This window comes from Ilyonectria robusta (genome assembly GCF_021365365.1).
Source record: "Ilyonectria robusta strain PMI_751 chromosome Unknown BGZ61scaffold_93, whole genome shotgun sequence".
In the NCBI taxonomy this organism is placed as follows: domain Eukaryota; kingdom Fungi; phylum Ascomycota; class Sordariomycetes; order Hypocreales; family Nectriaceae; genus Ilyonectria; species Ilyonectria robusta.
In genome coordinates, this window is record NW_025764527.1 from 4297 (window position 1) to 22966 (window position 18670).

The 18670-nt window shown below is 37.7% G+C and overlaps 6 protein-coding genes and 1 pseudogene across 7 annotated transcripts; 5 read left to right on the forward strand and 2 right to left on the reverse strand.

Annotated features, from left to right (window-relative positions):
• Positions 1–946: 946 nt before the first annotated feature.
• BGZ61DRAFT_t212 lies at positions 947–1019 on the forward strand (annotated as a pseudogene). Its single transcript has one exon. The product of its transcript is annotated as a tRNA-OTHER (tRNA).
• Positions 1020–3876: 2857 nt separating this feature from the next.
• On the forward strand, positions 3877–5292 carry BGZ61DRAFT_487769 (uncharacterized protein; the record flags this gene model as incomplete). The annotated part of the gene is made up of 3 exons (XM_046250021.1): positions 3877–3915; positions 3946–3969; positions 4360–5292. 3 exons carry the CDS (start codon positions 3877–3879, stop codon positions 5290–5292), a joined length of 996 nt encoding a protein of 331 aa, XP_046093449.1.
• A 439-nt stretch (positions 5293–5731) lies between these two features.
• BGZ61DRAFT_487770 (uncharacterized protein) lies at positions 5732–6277 on the forward strand (the record flags this gene model as incomplete). The annotated part of the gene is made up of 2 exons (XM_046250022.1): positions 5732–6184; positions 6245–6277. 2 exons carry the CDS (start codon positions 5732–5734, stop codon positions 6275–6277), a joined length of 486 nt encoding a protein of 161 aa, XP_046093450.1.
• Positions 6278–6690: 413 nt separating this feature from the next.
• Positions 6691–8338, reverse strand: BGZ61DRAFT_595108 (major facilitator superfamily domain-containing protein; the record flags this gene model as incomplete). Its single annotated transcript, XM_046256877.1, has 3 exons — positions 6691–7533; positions 7586–8092; positions 8153–8338. 3 exons carry the CDS (start codon positions 8336–8338, stop codon positions 6691–6693), a joined length of 1536 nt encoding a protein of 511 aa, XP_046093451.1.
• Positions 8339–8779: 441 nt separating this feature from the next.
• Positions 8780–10927, forward strand: BGZ61DRAFT_469227 (uncharacterized protein). The gene is made up of 4 exons (XM_046247933.1): positions 8780–8852; positions 8904–8909; positions 8963–10093; positions 10160–10927. The coding sequence occupies exons 1-4, from the start codon at positions 8827–8829 to the stop codon at positions 10905–10907; spliced, it is 1911 nt and encodes a 636-aa protein (XP_046093452.1). The 5' UTR covers positions 8780–8826; the 3' UTR covers positions 10908–10927.
• An 18-nt stretch (positions 10928–10945) lies between these two features.
• BGZ61DRAFT_375599 (Alpha/Beta hydrolase protein) lies at positions 10946–12644 on the reverse strand (the record flags this gene model as incomplete). The annotated part of the gene is made up of 2 exons (XM_046242430.1): positions 10946–12374; positions 12433–12644. The coding sequence occupies 2 exons, from the start codon at positions 12642–12644 to the stop codon at positions 10946–10948; spliced, it is 1641 nt and encodes a 546-aa protein (XP_046093453.1).
• A 454-nt stretch (positions 12645–13098) lies between these two features.
• Positions 13099–14689, forward strand: BGZ61DRAFT_469228 (pyridoxal phosphate-dependent transferase). Its single transcript, XM_046247934.1, has one exon. It carries the CDS (start codon positions 13112–13114, stop codon positions 14651–14653), a length of 1542 nt encoding a protein of 513 aa, XP_046093454.1. The 5' UTR covers positions 13099–13111; the 3' UTR covers positions 14654–14689.
• The last annotated feature ends 3981 nt before the right edge of the window (positions 14690–18670 follow it).

Below are 18670 nucleotides of genomic sequence, written 5' to 3' on the forward strand. Positions count from 1 at the left end.
TTTTCTTTTTTATTAAAATTCTATTTAACTTTTTTAATTCTAACCTTAATAAATATACTAAAAACTCCTATAACTAACTTAATACCTTAAATTCCTAATATCTATAATATCTATTAAGTTATTTAAATTCCCCTCTAGCTAGTACTCTAAATAGCTAGTATTTATACTAGCTTAATATAGTATAATAACTTTAGAATTAGAAGTTATATTTTTTATAGCTAATTTCTATAAGAAACTTTTAGCTTTTATTATTATTAGTATTTTTAATATTATTAGCTAGATTATATAATATAGCTATTTCTATCTAGATAAATATAATATTAATACTAATAGCCTAACTTTTCTATAAATTAGCTTTATTTCTATTATTAAAAATAAATTATATTAAAAATAGCTAATATAATTCTTTAGTTTTATTTAGGTATTCTAGGTATATAATAAGAAATTTAAAAGATTTCTTTTTTAAGGAATTTTAAATAGTTATCTAGCTTATATCTTTTTCTTTTATCTTAAAGATTCTAATAAATTCTATACTATACTAAAATCTAAATTTATATTCTTAATATATAGGAATATATATAATAAGAGTCTTATAATTAATAGTAAATATAGTAATAAGTTATTTAAATAAATTTATTAAGATAGAATAAGTATTAAAAGGGAAGTTAATCTCTTAATAATAGAGATATTATTTCTTTTATATTTTATACTTAAAATAAAATTACTATCTTAAAGTTATTAACTATAAATAGTTAAAGTTAAAGTTAGAGGGGTTAAATAGAAGCTTTAAGTAGAAATTAATAGGTAATAATCTTATTATTTAACTATTATTTCTTTTAATATTAAGTATATATTTATTATTTATTTCTACTATTTAAGATTACTATATAGCTTTAATCTATTTAATAATATTAAGTAAAGTTAAAAAAACTAAATACTATTAATTACCCTGGGGCTCAGTGGTTAAGAGCTTGGGACCTTTTTTCAAGAGGTTGTTGGTTCGAATCCAGCCCAGGGCACAATCCTTGTAATTGTGCTGTGACTGCTAGCCTCGTCCCCTAGCAGAAAAGTCAGCCTGTACAGGGATTGAACCCGAGGATCCGACTCGCTAACCGGGCCTAAGGTAGCAAGCTAATTGGTCCCTAGCTTGCCTTTAGGAAGTGGACTGGCCAACCCACTATAAGAGGCTAACTACAGCGCATTCCTGCGCTTATAAATAGGTAACCCCCCCTCTACCCAGAGAAAATAGGAAGGTTGGAAGACTAGAAGGTTGAGGTGTTAATGGCGAGGAATAGCTTGAGGTGTTGTTACCAGTTACAGACTCGAAGTTGCATTGTATGCTCTACAGTGACCTTATGGGTACATAGAGTGGTAGAAATAGAAGGAAGGGGTAGGGTTTTCATCCAATGTTTAGGCATACGGTTTTTCCCTATCCGATAAAGTAGTAGGAGTTCTATAGGCCTTGATAAAGGTAAAATAGCGTATACTAAATAAATAAATAAATACTATTAATTTATTATAAAATTTATATATATAAAATTAACTATAATCTTTTTTTATTAAGTTTCTATTTATACTTTTAACTTTATTAACTTTAACTTAAACTTTAAATACAAGTTTAATAAAAAAGTATAAAATACATTTTATAAATTTAATATTTAATTATAAATTTACTAATTAAAGTAATATTTAAAAAGTAATTAGTTAAATTTAAACTTAAGTATATTAAAAGCTATTTTTAAGTAATTAAGTATATTAAATTATACTAGCTAAAGCTATATAAAAAGAAAATTATTAAAGTATAAATAAATAAATACTTATATTTTAATAATATAGCTACTTTAAGATAGTTAACTAAAGTTTATATTAATATTAAAAGATTATTAATATTTATCTTTTAAAACTAAAGAAATTTACTTATTAATTAAATTATATATTAAAATATCTATATTTAACCTCTTTAACTTTTAGTAAATTATATATTATATAGTTATTAATTAACTAAAAAAGCTAAATTATATATAAGCTTCTTTTTTTAATAAGAAAACTTAATATTTAAATTTATTATATTTTTATTATATATATATATATTATAATTACTAAAACTTAAGTTTTAAATTTTAAGTTATTTTTTTCTTTTCTATTAAAATTCTATTTAACTTTTTTAACTTTAATTTTAATAAATATACTAAAAACTTCTATAACTTAACTTAATATCCTAAAATTCCTAATATTAATAATAACTTATTTAAGTTATTTAAATCCCTTTTTTAATTAGTATTTTATATAGCTAGTATTTATATTAACTTAATATAATATAATAGCTTTTAAAACTAAAAATTATATTAAGCCTTAATAATATTTTAAAAAAAAACTTAACTTCTTAAATTAAAATTATTAATATTTTTAACTAAATTATAAAATATAATTATTTCTATTTAAATATATAAAATAAAATTATAAATAAGAATTTAATTTTCTTATTTATTAACTTTAATCTTATTATTAAAAAGTAAATAATATTTAAAAATAGCTAATATAATTTATTAATTTTTATTTAAATATTATAAATAATATAATAATAACTTAAATAAATTTTCTTTTTTAAAAAAGCTTAAGAGGAAATTTAACTTCTATTTTTCTAATTTATCTTTTAAATTTTAAAAGAATCTAAGATTATATTAAAATTAAGATTTATAATATAAATATAATAAATTATCCCTAAAAAGAGCTACTTAAGTAAAATTTACTATATTAAAAATTAGTTATAATAAAATAAATATTAAAAGGGAAGTTAGTCTCTTAATAATAAAAGATATCAGTCTTTCTTATATTCTATTACTTAGAATAAGATTACTATCTTAAGGTTGTTAACTGCAGATAGCAAGGTTATTAACTGCAGATAATAGAGTTAAAGTTAGAGGGGTTAAATAGAAGCTTTAGGCAGAGACTAGTGGGCAATAACCTTATTGTTCAGCTACTATTTCTTCTGGTGCTGGGTGAAGCACTTATTGTTTATTCCTACTGTTTGAGATTACTGTATGGCTTTGATCTATCTGATGATATTGAGTAAAGCTAAAAAAAACCAAATATACAAGCCTCTTAACAGACTCGGATACCTCTAGATGTCTCGGGAGAGATGTTCGAAGCTGTGCAGGGTTGGGTGTTACACTAGGCACTGCGCAAAGTGCAAGAGCAGCGGAAGTTACTTCTGGCGCCTCTCAAAGCTCCTTGAAGCCAGTCTTTCACTTCTTTGCATAGACTGCCATATTCCCACACGTTGAAGAAACTTGAGGAGGAAAAGCAGAGCCTTTTCCTTAAGCATTTTTATCCTCATTGGGCCTTGAAACGGAATGTGGACCGACCGCGGCTCATACTGGAACTACGTAGAGTCCCAAGGCAAGGTATCCAGACAACTAGCCAACCCACAACGAGCACCAGACGAGAACCCTCTGGATTTGAAATCATCCAGTACGGCAAGAAAGAGCCCCGTACGTGTAGTAGATGCTACGCAGTCGGTTACATAAAGTCCTCGAGTGTATGTCCTCTGAGGCTCTAGGAGTTGCTCACACCGATAGCACCGGCTTCGAAGTCAGTCCCGCAGCCGGATGCAACACCAGTCGCAATTCCAGCTCTTACTGACCTTGCTGAAAGTGTTTCGGTGACCCATGAGCTATCATTGGCCGGAGCTACACTCGAATGCCCCGCGGAAGCTATTTGACGCTCTCGCTCTCCCGCTGCTATACCAACCCCATTCGTCCCGCCTTCGCCTACTATATAAGATTCCACTATAGGGCCCCACTCTCCTATCGTTTCAGACGGTCGGGCAGGAACTGTGCCAAGCTCCGTCGGTGGAGAGTCTGTGGTGCAATAACTATGCCATTTGCGAGAGCCCCTCTTGCATTCACCATTGAGGTACGACTCGCCACAAGCTATATATGGAAGGTATATTGCCGCGAGAAGCGTGTGGTACGCAGCGGAGCCCACCGGCAGCATCAAGACCAACTAGCAATATCGTAGGGCTATGGGGCTGCCATAAAGGTACGACAAGCAGAGCTATGAGTGGTGTCTGGATTACAAGTAGATGTCCAAGCGCTACACGGCCTTAATAGGATCAAGAGAATGGACGAAAGAAGAGATAATAGCGTATTTAGATTAGAGCAAGGCGGAGGATGAACATATTGAGGCCCAACTCGTCTATGAGATAGAAGACAATCCGCTGGCAAACAAAAGAAGAGGTGTGAAAGATATCTGGAAGAGCGTTAAAAGAGATAGCAAGAAGCAGCAAGCCTTGCATTCGACTGCTGGCTCGGTAGATCAGTGTATTGTCGTCAAACCGTAGCCGATTATACTTTACAGTTGTCAAATGAGGACATAGTAACTTCAGACTGTGCTTGTAAGTTTGCAGCGCGTGTTGCATGGGCCAATGGGACGCCGGACAGTTTGTGGGTGGCGCGCCCGGGCGCCCATGTATTGGCCGCCCAGCGCGATCTTCCCAATCTCAGTGTCGTCACTTCGCTGCTGGAGGATTTCCATGTTGACGTGAACGAGAGGACCTGGGGCTCAGAATACGATGACTTCGAACGATATCTCGTATATGATAACTCGGCTCTTCACTACGTTGCGCAAGGCTTGCGTTGGTGGCATGTATACCATACGATGAAGTATCTCTTGAAGGCGCCGGGGATTGATCTTAATCTCCAAATCAAAGATTGCTTGACACCTCTCCACATGGCAATTAAAGGTCGGGTGCCAGTCTGCAATCCTAGACCTTACTCTTACGACTCGGTGAAGTGTCTGCTTGAGGCCGGAGTAGATATCCACGCTGTGGCGAAAGGGGGAGAAAGCTGTCTTAGCATGGCCAAGCACGATATCCGGACTATCCGACTGCTTATCAAGCACAGAGCCATAATCTCGCCTGAAGATATCGTATCAGCAGTCGAAGCCGGTCGAACCGATATACTCCGTGCGCTGTTTCACGCAAGAGATGACGATGGAGAATGTCTGGACTTGGACTTAGTTGCACCACTACAGGCAGCGAGCTTGCTGTTCTATAAACCAACTGAAGACAACTATGTGCTACGATTGGTGGTTGATAATGCAATTGTCATCGAGATGATTGAGATACTTATTGAATATAGAGTAAACCCCCTCTCTGACTACTTCTTTATCGGAGGGGATGATAGCTTATATTTAACTATCCGTTCTAAAAATTTTGCGTCAACCTTTAATGAGAATGCTAAGTATCAAATTCTATTATACTTTATAATTATAGGAGTTAGAGAGCTATAAATTGAGCTATTTCTTATTCCTGGGCTTAATCTTAATTATAGAAACCCAGAGGGACTTACTCTTCTATATGCTATATGCACTAATATCAATCTGATCGATAAGAAATATAGCCTCTAGCATTTTAGTGCTAGTAGAAAATAAAAAGAATTAATTTTTTAGTATCTAGTAGGACTTAATGCGGATATTACAGTACGAAATAAGTTTGATTGAACGGTCCTTATGTGCCTACTTACTAGCTATAGTTGGCCTGCCTCACCAAGGTGGAGGGAAACTCTAGAGTGCATTATTCATCTAGCGCCTGGGTTGGTAAACCATACCGACCTTGAGGGCGATACTGCGTTGATGTATGCTGTACGTCGGGCTGTTAGCTCAGCGTCTAACACAGAGACGGTACAAAGACTGCTATCGGCAGGTGCCTCTCCTCTAGTAACAAACAAGCATGGCGAGTGTGCTACACATGCTAGCAGAGGACCTTGGCACTATGGGCTTTCGTGAATTGCTTCGAGACTTTGTCAGTCGCGGAGCTGACATCAATGGGCTCAATACCAAAGGCGAAACACCCCTTTTCACGTTCGCTCACCGATATCCGCAAGAGTCAGACGATGTTTTCGGTCTGGATTACATGAAGCAAAAAGTCCGAGGCGATGAGTACGAGGAAACGAGAGAGCAGGGGGCTACAGCACTCCTACAGGAGCTGGGAGCAGACTTCTTCGTTACGAACAAAGAGGGTGAAGGGCGACTACATGTTGCAGCAGCTGGTGATGTTGTTCGCTTCCAGGAGCTGATGTCTGTGGGATTGGATCCAATGATGGAGAATAATGTGCACCAGACAGCGATTGATATAGCAGCATCTTGCTCTAACAATGCTGTGCTTGAGGTGTTTCAAGAGAAGGTGAGAAGGTAGTTAGAAAAGGTTAGAAGCTACAGGGTTGAGAAGTACTGGCTTATTTAGATAGAAATGTATGAGAAGGAGGGAGTAATTTGATTCTCTTACAATAAAAGGCCGAGGGCTAAATGGATGTGGTTCATATAATCTAGTCGCAAAGAAAAACTTACTTCTAAATGCTGGCTGTGCTGTCAAACTGCTTTTTCTTGTTAGCCAGCCACTTCGGCAATGAACTGCAGTGGATAATTATCAGAAAGCTTCTTGAATCATGATAGCTGACATATTTCGGTCGCAATATCCTTCAGCTGCTTCCTGAAATCCGGTAGGGATCCAGGGACGTATCTCGATCTGTCGGCACAACGGTAGATGCATGGAAAATGATGATCGTGCAAGGTTAAACCTATCATGTAAAATTTATCCAGATAGAGGTATGAATAAACGTGAAACCTAGATAGAGATCTAAGGCAAGACTCTCTATAAATGTTAGAAAGGAACTAGTCTGGCAATCCAAATTACCACCTATATCGGAATCGTATCCAGTCCTCCTGATCAGTCCTGTCCAAGAATTCCTCGTTCTCAATCGTGCTCTCCGCCAGTTCAGCCTCTGACAAGTTTGCAACAAGTTTGTCACGGCGTATGTTCTGAAAGAAATAGTACAGCCCCAAAGCAATTGTCAAGAGTTGCACCAAGACTGCCGAAACAACCAGCGATCTCAACGCAGTCCCATATTCTGGTGCCTCGGGAGCACGGAATAACTGGGGAGATACAATATTACCAATACAAAAGAAGACAAATACCATGAGCGTTGTAGTGGCCTTTTTGGATGTACCAGCAACATTTGTAGTAATCAAGCTAAGCAACAATGCATACGCAGCTGGTATGCAAAGCAGAAGCCAGACAGCAGCGCAACGAGCCCAAGTAGAAGATTGTGGGCAGACGAGAAGAATGATAGTGCCCACAAGTGTGGGAGTGGCGATGAGAAACATGATAGGGGTACGTCCATTTGGCGTAAAGCTGCTGGACAGAATAGCAGCAGCTGCCATAGCGACAATCTCGACACCGCCGACAGGGAGGGTCAGCAGCGTAGTAGTCAGGCCAGTGAAGCCCATGTTTTGGATGATCAAGGGGAGAAATGAGCCTCCGATGTTGAGTATGTTGCTGACTCCGGTCCAAAAAGCAAACAACCAGCATTGGGGATCTTTCAGGGCCTCCAAAGCCTGGGACCATTTGAACTTGGTGGCTTTTAGCCCAGTTCGGTTCGACCTCAACCGCTCCACGGCGATTGACTTCTCACGTTGGGAGAGAAACTTGGCATCAGCTGGCGATTCAGGGAGGAAAAACCAAATGACAAAAGCCTTGTAGAGTTAGCGCTATGTCTGGGCATAGCCATACACGTAGGATTCTTACCCATAAAACGGTAAAGCCGCCGCAGACCAAGAAGACGAACTGCCACTCAGAAACAGCGATGGACTTGATATGGCCAATCCCGTATGACATGAGCCCGCCAATTATGGCCGCAAATCCAACCATCGAATACCAAATGGCTACCCTTGCGCCTTGTTCATCGGCCTTGTAGAACATGCCAGTGAGCTGCACCCAGCAGGGTCCGATGCATGCCTCAAAGACGCCCATCAAGAACCTCAGCGCCGCTAGTCCCGCGAAGTTCTTGACAACTGCGCAGAGCATAACCAAGACGCCCCATACCAGGGTATTAATTGCCGCAAATTTACCAATAGGTAGCTTATGCATGAGGTAGTTGGCGGGAAACTCCCCGACCAGGTAGCCAAAGTAGAAGAGCGAGTTGGCCCAGCTATACTCCTGGCCAACGAGGTTGAGATCCTCGCGCATATTGTAAACAGCCGCGTAGCTAATTGTGACCTTGTCAAGGTATTGAAGACCAAATGAAATTGCTAGCTAAGAGGGAGCAGTTAGCTCCATGTGGAAGGACGGGCGGAAAGGACGGCATGGACTCACGATTGGAAGAAAGTGGAGGTCGATTTTCCATCGAACACCACACTCCTCTTCGGGCAGAAAGTCGACTGTCCCATTCTCGACAAGATATTTCAAGCCAATGTCGGCATGACTGTCCACAATGACGCCTTTTTTGGCAGAGGACATCTCTTGAGAAATGCTCGGTGATATCTTGGTTGCCTTTTCCATGGTGATGGTTGAACGAGTCTCACGGCCAGGGGAAGACTGCGAGGTAGTAGAAAGACTGGGTGGATTTAAGACTGAGGACTTGGAGCCCGGATATTGAAGGATATGGATGTCCTTTAAAATACCAGCCGCGCAAAGCAACACTTACGATAAGTTGTGTCGTCGAGTCGGTTGTATCTACAAGGGGCGTTCTTCTGAGAGATAAGCATGATATAGTGCAGTATTCATCAACTCTCTGTTGCATGGGTCGTGGGGATATCTTCTCCACAGTGGGGTGCGCTTGGCGGATTTCGCATTTGCTTAAGCGGAAACCCGAGATAAGAGACGGAACAAATTAGCACCATTCGTCAGCGTTCGAGTAGACTCAAGAAGTGGGGGAGATAAGAGTCCGCATCTCGGGTTTGATTTCGGATATGAAAACGCCAGCTGCCCACGCCTTCTTCATCATCGTGCCCTGCTGCTTTCTCGGAGCACGCAAATGGGTTTGCGAGATGCGGACGACAATTGCTTGTCACAGGTGAGCTCGAGTCGTACGATCAAGATAAGCGAGTATCTAACAGCAAAATAGGTGCCGGTACAGACCCGATATTCCGTATCATCAGCCCCAGCTACTGACCATGTTCCCAGAAAGGCCAAGGTCAAATGCAAGCACACCGGGTTGTCTCCGTGCGAAGCTTGCCTCAGAGGCGGTACAGAAACAAGCTGCATCTTGACGGGTCCACCCACCAAACGCCAAGTCACATCCTCCCTTGCAGCTGCGAGGAGGAGACGACAACTAAGATTAGCAAATTCACCAGGGCCGGATGCTGATCGAGTAGAGCGGCCCTCTGATGCTACTGGTGATTTATCAATGTTTTTAGCTGCCATCCCCAGGCAGACTCTCGCAAAAGCTCTGTCAAACTTTCGAACTCAGTTCCCTGAATATGGCTTCATACATCCGTCGGACTTGGATATCCGACAAGACCAACTGTCCGACGCTAAGGTAATGAAGCTCATGGCGATTATTGCCGTCTCACATCGATATAGCGGAGACAGCGACTGTCTCGGAGCAGAGTGTGCAGCTAGGGTGATGCACGGGATCCAGTCGCGGCTTCATAGTTCTCCCTGTCTTGACCTCATCCAGACAGTCTTGATCATGGCTCTACACCAGTGGGGCGAAGGTGAAGGATACAGTGCTTGGATGAATACTGGCATTGCGGTTCGAATGGCCCAAGTATCCCTTGTTTCAAGCTTGTCAATGCAACACCTAGGACAGGGGTCACAAAGGGAAACCAAGCCCGTATTCGAGAAAGAGATTCGAACAGTATGGACATGCTTTGTTATTGATAGACTACTAAGTTGCGGAAAACAACGCCCGGCAGTGCTGATGCTCGACAATATGGACATACCCCGTCCGTGCAATGATGAGGAATTCGCATTCGGTGCTTCCGAGACTCAAACACAACCCACAACTCCAAAGGATCCGAGTCTTCCTTCGGGGCTTGGCAATAACTTTCGAACCATTGTTGACGGAATGGAAATCTGGTCGAGAATCCACGGATGGGTTGTTGAAGGCGGACGAAAGCATCCAGGAATGACTGAGCCGGAACATTGTCCCTGGCAGCCAACGTCTCACTGGGCCTGCATGAAGCGCGACCTTGAACGATGGAGAAACAGCCAGCACATCACTCTCAAGTACCCCGACACAAAGATCACCACCCAAATCCACCTTCGACGAGGCGAGGTTTTCGCATACATCAACCTTATATACTATCTCAGGTACGATCAAGTCATGCTATTACATGTTATATAATACTGCAATGTGCGCTGACCTTCAAGAAAAAGTCTAGTCTTCCTCTGTCGCGAGTATATACCGTTTCTTCCACTAGGAGAGCTGGGCCCCCGTGGGCCGCTTGATCTGCCGCTACTGAAGGACACCGCTCCCAGTGGGTTCTGGGAGAGCAACTCGGCCGAGTTATTCACTGCCGCTGTACACATGACGGATATCATGCGCTCTCTTCGGGATTCCGATGCTTCAATTTACACGCCTTTCACTGGTCTCTGTGCTTTTACATCGGCTCTCATGAACCTTTACGCCGCCGCTTTCCCAAGCATGACTGGTGGAGTTGACACTTCAATCACCACATCACTTGCCAGCGAAAATATGATTGATCTCAAAAGAATATCTGCATTATGGAAAGTGGGAGAGGAGTGGTTGGACGTCGTCGATACGGCACAAACTCTGTATAGCCAGATGTCCTCTATGGAAGAACAACTCGACATCATGAGGTCTCGAGACGACTATCTTGACCTGGAAAGCTCAATCAACTTGGCAAAGCTGAAAGGGTTGCCTTCCAGAGTACTACACCCATCGCCAACACAGGATCCTCCGGATCATGATGTAACGGGGGTTACATCAACGCCAAACGTACAACACCCAACTCCACAACCTCCCGCTGACATTGTTTCAAACTTTGGGGTGCCAGAGGCTATTAATGTGCCGCTGGGGTCGGACATAACTGGTATGAGCGAGGACAGTTGGCGCCTGTGGTCATTTTGGGATAACCCACATTTACTCTCTATTGAACAGTGAACGACATGCAGTATTTTAATGGACAACATGTTAGTAATCTATTTAGAAAGTAGTCTTCTTCTTTGCAAGTTGAGCTCCTCCGATAGCTTCCAGAGAGGCTCCACCAACCCTTCCTGTTTAATTTTGTCCCACCTCTGGTAAGACTCTCGGTCAAACTCATTGTTCGTTTGCTGCTTCACATCTTTTGGCCCGAAGATGCAAAACTTGCCTACATGCTCAAAAGCCTCCCATGGCTCAACATTGTTCGCAAATTTGATAAACATGGACCTCATGGCCTTGCCAATTTCCTGTTGTTCCGGTGGCAGAGTATGTTCCAGGACCCCCCACACAAGCACATTGTCGAAACTGTGATGGCAAAGACCCCCCCACTCATTATCGTACGGAGACGGCACGTTGAAATGATAGGCGTAACTGTGTGGAATAGCCAACTCGGCAAGATAATTGGGGATCCGATAGAGTCCATCTGTTGTCATGCGTTCAATGACATCGAAGGTCTGCTTCTGGGATAGACCGGCATGAATACCGTAGAGATCCGCAACTATTTTGCTCTTTTCGCCCATGAACACTGACATTTCCGTAAGCAGGTCAGCTGCATCCAGATGGTTCCACGACTTGTTCCAGATGATGCACTCATGTAATGCATCGCCAATCATCACGCGATCAACGAATTCTGGAACTTGGAAGTCGAACAAACTGGCTGCCTTGGCCATTTCAGGAAGTAAGACTCCGTCGTCGCACAAGGCCATAGTGACAACCGGAATGCCAAACACAGGCATCATGGCCTCAGTCAGAGCTTTCTCAGGTACACTTGCAATCGCCTCGGCTCTCTGGACAGGGGTTGACTCGAGCGATAGGCCCAGTTGCCCAAGCATCTTCTCAAATACTACATGGTACTGTGCTGGAGTGAAAATGCCGCAAAGAGATAATAGGCCTGATTGCATGATTGCACTGGAGAATAACTGTTCCCCGCGGTTGACGTGGCAGACAACGCTTTGACTGCCTGCACTCTGTCCAAATATGCAAACACGCTTCGGATCTCCGCCGAATGAATAGATGTGCTTTTGAATCCAACGAAGAGCCAAGATTTGGTCCCAGATGCCGTAGTTCCCGGTCCCGGACTCTCCATTCGCGGCAGCATAGGCCTCGAGATCTGTACCAGCAAGAAAGCCGTAGACTCCCAAGCGATAGTTTAGCGTTACAACAATAGTGGGCGTATCATTGTCCATTGCGGACGACGTTGCAAGGAGCCGGCCGTCGTAAATAGGGGAAGCTCCGGTCGAGTACGCGTATGCCCCGCCGTGAAAGAACACCATGACAGGCAGTGGTCCCTTTGCGGCATCGTGTTTGGGAATGGAGATGTTGAGGTTGAGGCAGTTAAATTCATCGGTTTCGGGGGTGTTGAGCCATGTCCGGGTTGGCGGATCAGGCACAGGGTAGAAATCTCGCGGGGGTTGAGGGCAGTAGGGGCTATTCAGTTCATGTTCAGAATATGCCTAAGGTAGTAAACGTAGTTTGAAGAACTTACCCGAGTTTCGTGCCGTCACAAGTTCTCATGGGCCATGGCTCCTGTGCAGGAATAGAACGTCGGAAACGTCCTGGAATGTTGGCGTAGGTTATGCCAAGGTACTGAGTGCATTCGCCTCCATTGTATAGGATTCCGGTGATGGTCCCAAGCTTCGGGACCTCCAGTGAAGCGGTTGAAGTTGAGGGTACTTGGAGACTTCGATTGGTTGCCATTTCCACAAGTGATTGAACTGCGCTTGCAAAAAAGGTTGATGGCTTGCACGTGTAAAATACTAAACAATAGCTAGTGAAATTGGGAGTGCTACAGATGAACCTGGTTCTGGAGAGCCTTATAGCACCGACTGAGATATTTTCCCTTGGCGGAAATCCAGAATCTATTTCCGTGAAGCAGATCCTTGGAGTCCGTCCAAAGCGTAGTTCAACAAGCTCTCCTTGATAAGAGTAGATAATGCATCCCATCTTCATTGGCTGAAAGTTGACTGGATTTCGGCTTCGTATCTCTAAACCCGAAATGCGAGATGCGAGAAGCGGAAATGGTGCACTGCCGACGGAGTACATTTGCGTGACTGAAACCCGATACCAATATCGGACACCCGAAATTCCAATGGAGACGTAATAACACCTTTCCACTTCCAGGTACTGAACTCATGCTTCACAACACATGATATAACACCTCTGGCATGCTACAATTTGGTCGTTTATCTTCTACACATTCATCATTGATACCTCGAGCTGTGGGAACAATGTCCCCACCATCTGCGCTGACAGAGCTGTCTCATTCTTCCATTTCCACAATGGGTTTGACTTATTCCAATTTTGTTCAACATGGCAACTCTCCATCGCCTGCGGAGAAGACGAAACCTTTGAACGACCCCGGTCTTCTGCATCGGTCGCTTCTCAACAAGCCCATCGAAGTCCTCTCGGCCTCAGGGAGCTATCTCACCTTGCTTTGCGGCCGCCAAATTCTCGATGGGTGCGCTGGCGCTGCTGTGGCAGTCATCGGACACGGACACCCACAGGCCCAAAAAGCAATGTTGGACCAAATGAGCATGGTTTCGTACGTGCATACAATGTCTTACACAACCCAAAGTGCTGAAAGGCTCGCCAACTTCATGGTCGAGAAAGGGCGGCCTTTTGGCCTCTCCAAAGCATACTTTGTCGGCTCAGGCAGTGAGGCGATGGACTCTGCAATGAAAATGGCAAGACAATTCTTCTTTGAAAAGGGCGAGAAGCAGAGAACCCGCTTTGTGTCACGCAGGCAAGGATACCACGGAAACACCATTGGTGCCATGAGTATCAGCAGCAACATTTCCAGAAAGCTTCCGTACGAGGGAGCGGTTTTATTGCATAACGTCAGCTTCGTCAACTCAACCAGTTCCTATCGAGGACAAAGACCAGACGAGAGCGCCGAAAACTTTGCAAAGAGGCTGGTCATGGAACTTGACTGCGAGTTCCAGCAACTCGGACCGGATACCGTAATTGCTTTCGTGGCAGAGACGGTCGTTGGGGCGACATCCGGCTGCACGCTTGCCCCGGTAGGATACTTTGAAGGTGTTAGAAAGCTATGTGATAAATATGGCATTCTTCTTATCCTAGATGAGGTCATGTCCGGGACTGGTAGGACTGGAACCTACTTCGCGTTCGAGCAGGAAAGGGGAGATATTGTCCCAGACATTGTTACAGTGGGGAAAGGAGTTGGCGGTGGCTATACCCCTATCGGGGGCATGCTCATTCACGAAAAGGTTGTCGACGTTTTGCGGATGGGCAGCGGAAGCTTCAACCATGGACACACTTATCAAGCCCATCCGTCAAGCTGCGCAACAGCCTTTGCAGTCCAGATGGTAATGGAAGAAGAGAACCTGGTGAAACAGTGTGCGAAAATGGGCATTCTGTTTGAGCAGCTTTTAAGAGATAGCTTCGGCGACTGCAAGTACGTCGGTGATATCAGAGGTCGAGGCCTCTTCTGGGCATTGGAGTTTGTGCGCGACAGGGACTCAAAGGAATCTTTCAACCCCGCTTTGGACTTTGGAGGCCAGGTTCAACGAAAGGCTTTTGACTTGGGACTAGCAGTCTACCCAGGTAAAGGAACAGTGGATGGATACACTGGCGATCATGTCCTTCTGGCACCGCCGTTGAACGTTCATGAAGAAGATTTACAACGTCTCGTGTACTTATTAAAGGAAGCATATATATTGGTCGAGTACTCAGTCTTAATTAGCTAGCTAGATTTCTTTTTGTCTACTCTTATTATATCTTATACACTACTAAATATGCTAATTTTAACAACTGGTAGTAAGAGTATTAGATACTGAAATAAGTCTGTATTACGTATCGATCTGGCTTATCCTGTATGGGGTGTAGGGTAGGTCAAGACATGGGTATAATTAAGTGTGATCAGGCCGTCAACAGTGAGCAATGTAGGTAACAGTCTAGTAATGGTAGAATAGTAGATTCAATGTAACCAAGTGTTGTTGATAGCTGCTGAGACTATCCATACTTATGTCCTGGAGCGAAAGGCTCAAGTCCCATGCTGGAATAGCTAACTACGGTCTATCTAATAGACGGCTGGAAAGAATAACACTAGGTATAAGCCTCTGATTTCGGCGACGGCCAGTAACTGCTCTATGTTGTAAAGGTGGTAAAATTAGATATTGTATTAAATATACAAGCAGGTCTCTACATAACAGCAAAACCAAGCATATTTCATATAATTAACTATTTAACACTACACAACCAGCTATCCATATACCATCCAGCCCCACAATTATCACATCTCCCTTATTTTAAATAACTTTTATCTTAAGCTTCTTTATTTTCTATAGTCCCCTATTACTTTTATTTTTACCTAGATTAACTTAGTATATATTACCCATTAAAAAGTAAGATACCTTTAAATTCTAGCTATTATTCTTATAATAATACTAAGCTAGAATATAAAATATTAATATTACTATATCTATCTTATTTTTAATATTAACTTAAATATTACTTACTATATATATTATATTAAGCTTGGTATTAGTAACTTAAAAGATATTTTTTAAAATAATATTAAGATTTTAAATAGTAATAATTTTATTAAAAATATAAATAGTGTTTTTATATTAAGCTAACTTAAATATAATTTAATTATTAATATTTAAGCTAATAATATTATAATAAAGAATATTTAAAATAGCTTTATTTAGTTTTTTTTTAACTTTACTTAATATTATTAAATAAATTAAAGTTATATAGTAATCTTAAATAATAAAAATAAATAATAAGTAGTATACTTAATATTGAAAAAAATAGTAGCTAAATAATAAGATTATTACCTACTAATCTCTACTTAAAGCTTTATTTAACTCCTCTAACTTTAACTCTACTATCTATAATTAATAACCTTAAAATAATAACTTTATTTTAAGCTATAAAATATAAAAAAGATATCTCTTATTATTAAAAAACTAACTTTTCTTTTAATACTTATCTTATTATAACTAATTTTTAATATAATAAATTTTATTTAAGTAGCTCTTTTTAAAAATAACTTATTATATTTATATTATAAATTCTAACTTTAATATAATTTTAAATTCTCTTAAAATTTAAAAATAAATTTAAAAAATAAAAATTAAATTTCCTCTTAAATTTTCTTAAAAAAGAAAATCTATTTAAGCTATTACTATACTATTTATAATATCTAAATAAAAATTAATAAATTATATTAGCTATTTTTAAATATTTTTACTTTTTAATAATAAAACTAAAGTTAATAAATAAGAAAATTAAATTCTTATTTATAGTATTATTTTATATATTTAAATAGAAATAAATATACTTTATAACTTAATTAAAAATATTAATAATTTTATTTTAAAAGGTTAAATCTTTTTTTAGAATATTACTGGGATTTAATATAACTTCTAGTTCTAGAAGCTATTATATTATATTAAGTTAGTATAAATACTAGCTATATAGAATACTAGCTAGAGGGGGAATTTAAATAACTTAAATAGGTTATTATTAGTGTTGGGGATTTTAAGATATTAAGTTGAGTTGTAGAAGTTTTTAATATAATTATTAAGGTTAGAGTTAAAAAAGTTAAATAGGATTCTAATAGAAAAGAAAAAAGCAGCTTAAAATTTAAAACTTAAGCTTTAGTAATTATAATATATATATAATAAAAATATAGTAAATTTAATTATTAAATTTCCTTATTAAAAAATAATAAAACTTTTATTACTTTAAAAATTAAATTTAAAAAGAATAATAATAAATAAATAAATAAAAATATTACTATAAGAATATTTATTATTAGTAATAAATTTATAAAGTAATTTCTTTTATTATATATATATAAATACTTTATTTAATTATTATATTATATATAAGCTACTTTTTATAAAATAACTATTATATTAATTAAAATTAAAAAATTAAATTAAAATTTATTTTAATTATATTAATATTTAATAGTAGGTTTTTTAACTTCAGATTTTATATTTAATAATAGCTAAATAAAGTAATTTTAAATTAATTAGTTTTTATTAATATAAAATACTTTAATATATTAAATTTTTATATTTATTTTATATTAAAAATACTATTTAATATAATTATATCTTTACTATTAATTTAATAGTAAAAAAAAAAAAATACTTAATTTATTAACTTACTTTAAAAAAGATATACAAAAAATCATTATATAAATATCTTAATTAATTAGCTTAAAGCTATATTAAATTATATATATAAAATTAAATTAATTTAAAGCTTATATCTTTTAATAGAAAAGTATCTTATAAAATAAAATATTAAGTTAATTATAGGAAAGTTTACTAGTAAGATATTAATAAAGCCTATAGCAGCTTAATATTTAAAGGATATTAAAGATAGAAGTTAAATAGGAAATATAATAATAGTAAGAATACTTAAATAAATCTCTTAAAAATAAAGGCAATTAATTAATAAACTCTTAAGTAGCCTTAAGTTCTTCTAGCTTCTTTAACTTCTTAGAAGAATTTCTAATAAAAGAAAAAGATAATAATTTCCTCTAGTAATAATATTAACCTTCTCTTTTAATTCTATTTAGGTTATTTTAAAAATATCTCTATTAGTAATTAGCTAGCTTAAGTATCTCTAACTATCTAATATATTAACTTTATTTTTATATATTAAATTAAATTTACTTTAAAAGAAATAATAATTTAATTATTAATAAAAATAAATTTAATAATAAAAATAAATTAAATTATCTTAAAAAAGATTTAAATAAAATACTAAATATATTATTATTTTTAATTTTATTAGTTATATTATATAAACTTTTTTTTAAAAGTATTTTCTTATTTAATTATTTTCTTTTATATTATAGTTATTTATTTAGTTTTTTTAACTTTACTTAATATTATTAAATAAATTAAAGCTATATAATAATTATAAATAGTAGAAATAAATAATAAGTACTTTATTTAGTACTAGAAGAAATAGTAGCTAAATAATAAAGTTATTACTTATTAATCTCTACTTAAAGCTTCTATTTAACCCCTCTAACTTTAACTCTTTTATCTATAGTTAACAACCTTACTATCTACAGTTAATAACCTTAAGATAGTAACCTTATTCTAAGTAATAGGATATAAGAGAGACTAATATCTTCTATTATTAAGAGACTAACTTCCCTTTTAATACTTATCTATTATAGTTATCTATATTATAAATATTTTTAATAAGAAATTTAATATACTATTTAGCTAATTTTATAAAAACTTTTATTTTATAAATACTTTAAAAGCTAATTAAATTTATTAAGTTAGCTAATAATTTCAATATATAACTTTTTATTAAAATTTAATAGCTTTATTAAGATATTTATAAGTTAGCTATTAATTAAGAAAGATTTATATTTAAAAAACTTAAAAAGGCTATTTAAGAGCTTATTTTAAATATTAAAGTATATTACTTTTTTTTATCAACTTATTAACACGTTCAAGAAACTATGTAATGCTAAGGGAGTGTTAAGTGAGAAGTGGCAATGGCATGAAAGGGAGATACCGGATGATTTTGGATCTTCACTGTGTGAAGTCCTAAAGACACATCCCGTAAATCTCTTTGTCGATGCTCTTGATGAATGTGGAGAAGACGCTGCTGTCAAGCTGGTCGATTGGTTCGAGCTTCTCATCAAAGAACTCCCACCTACCGTCTCAAAGTTCAAGATTTGTTTCTCATGTCGACACTATCCTATCCTGAAGGTC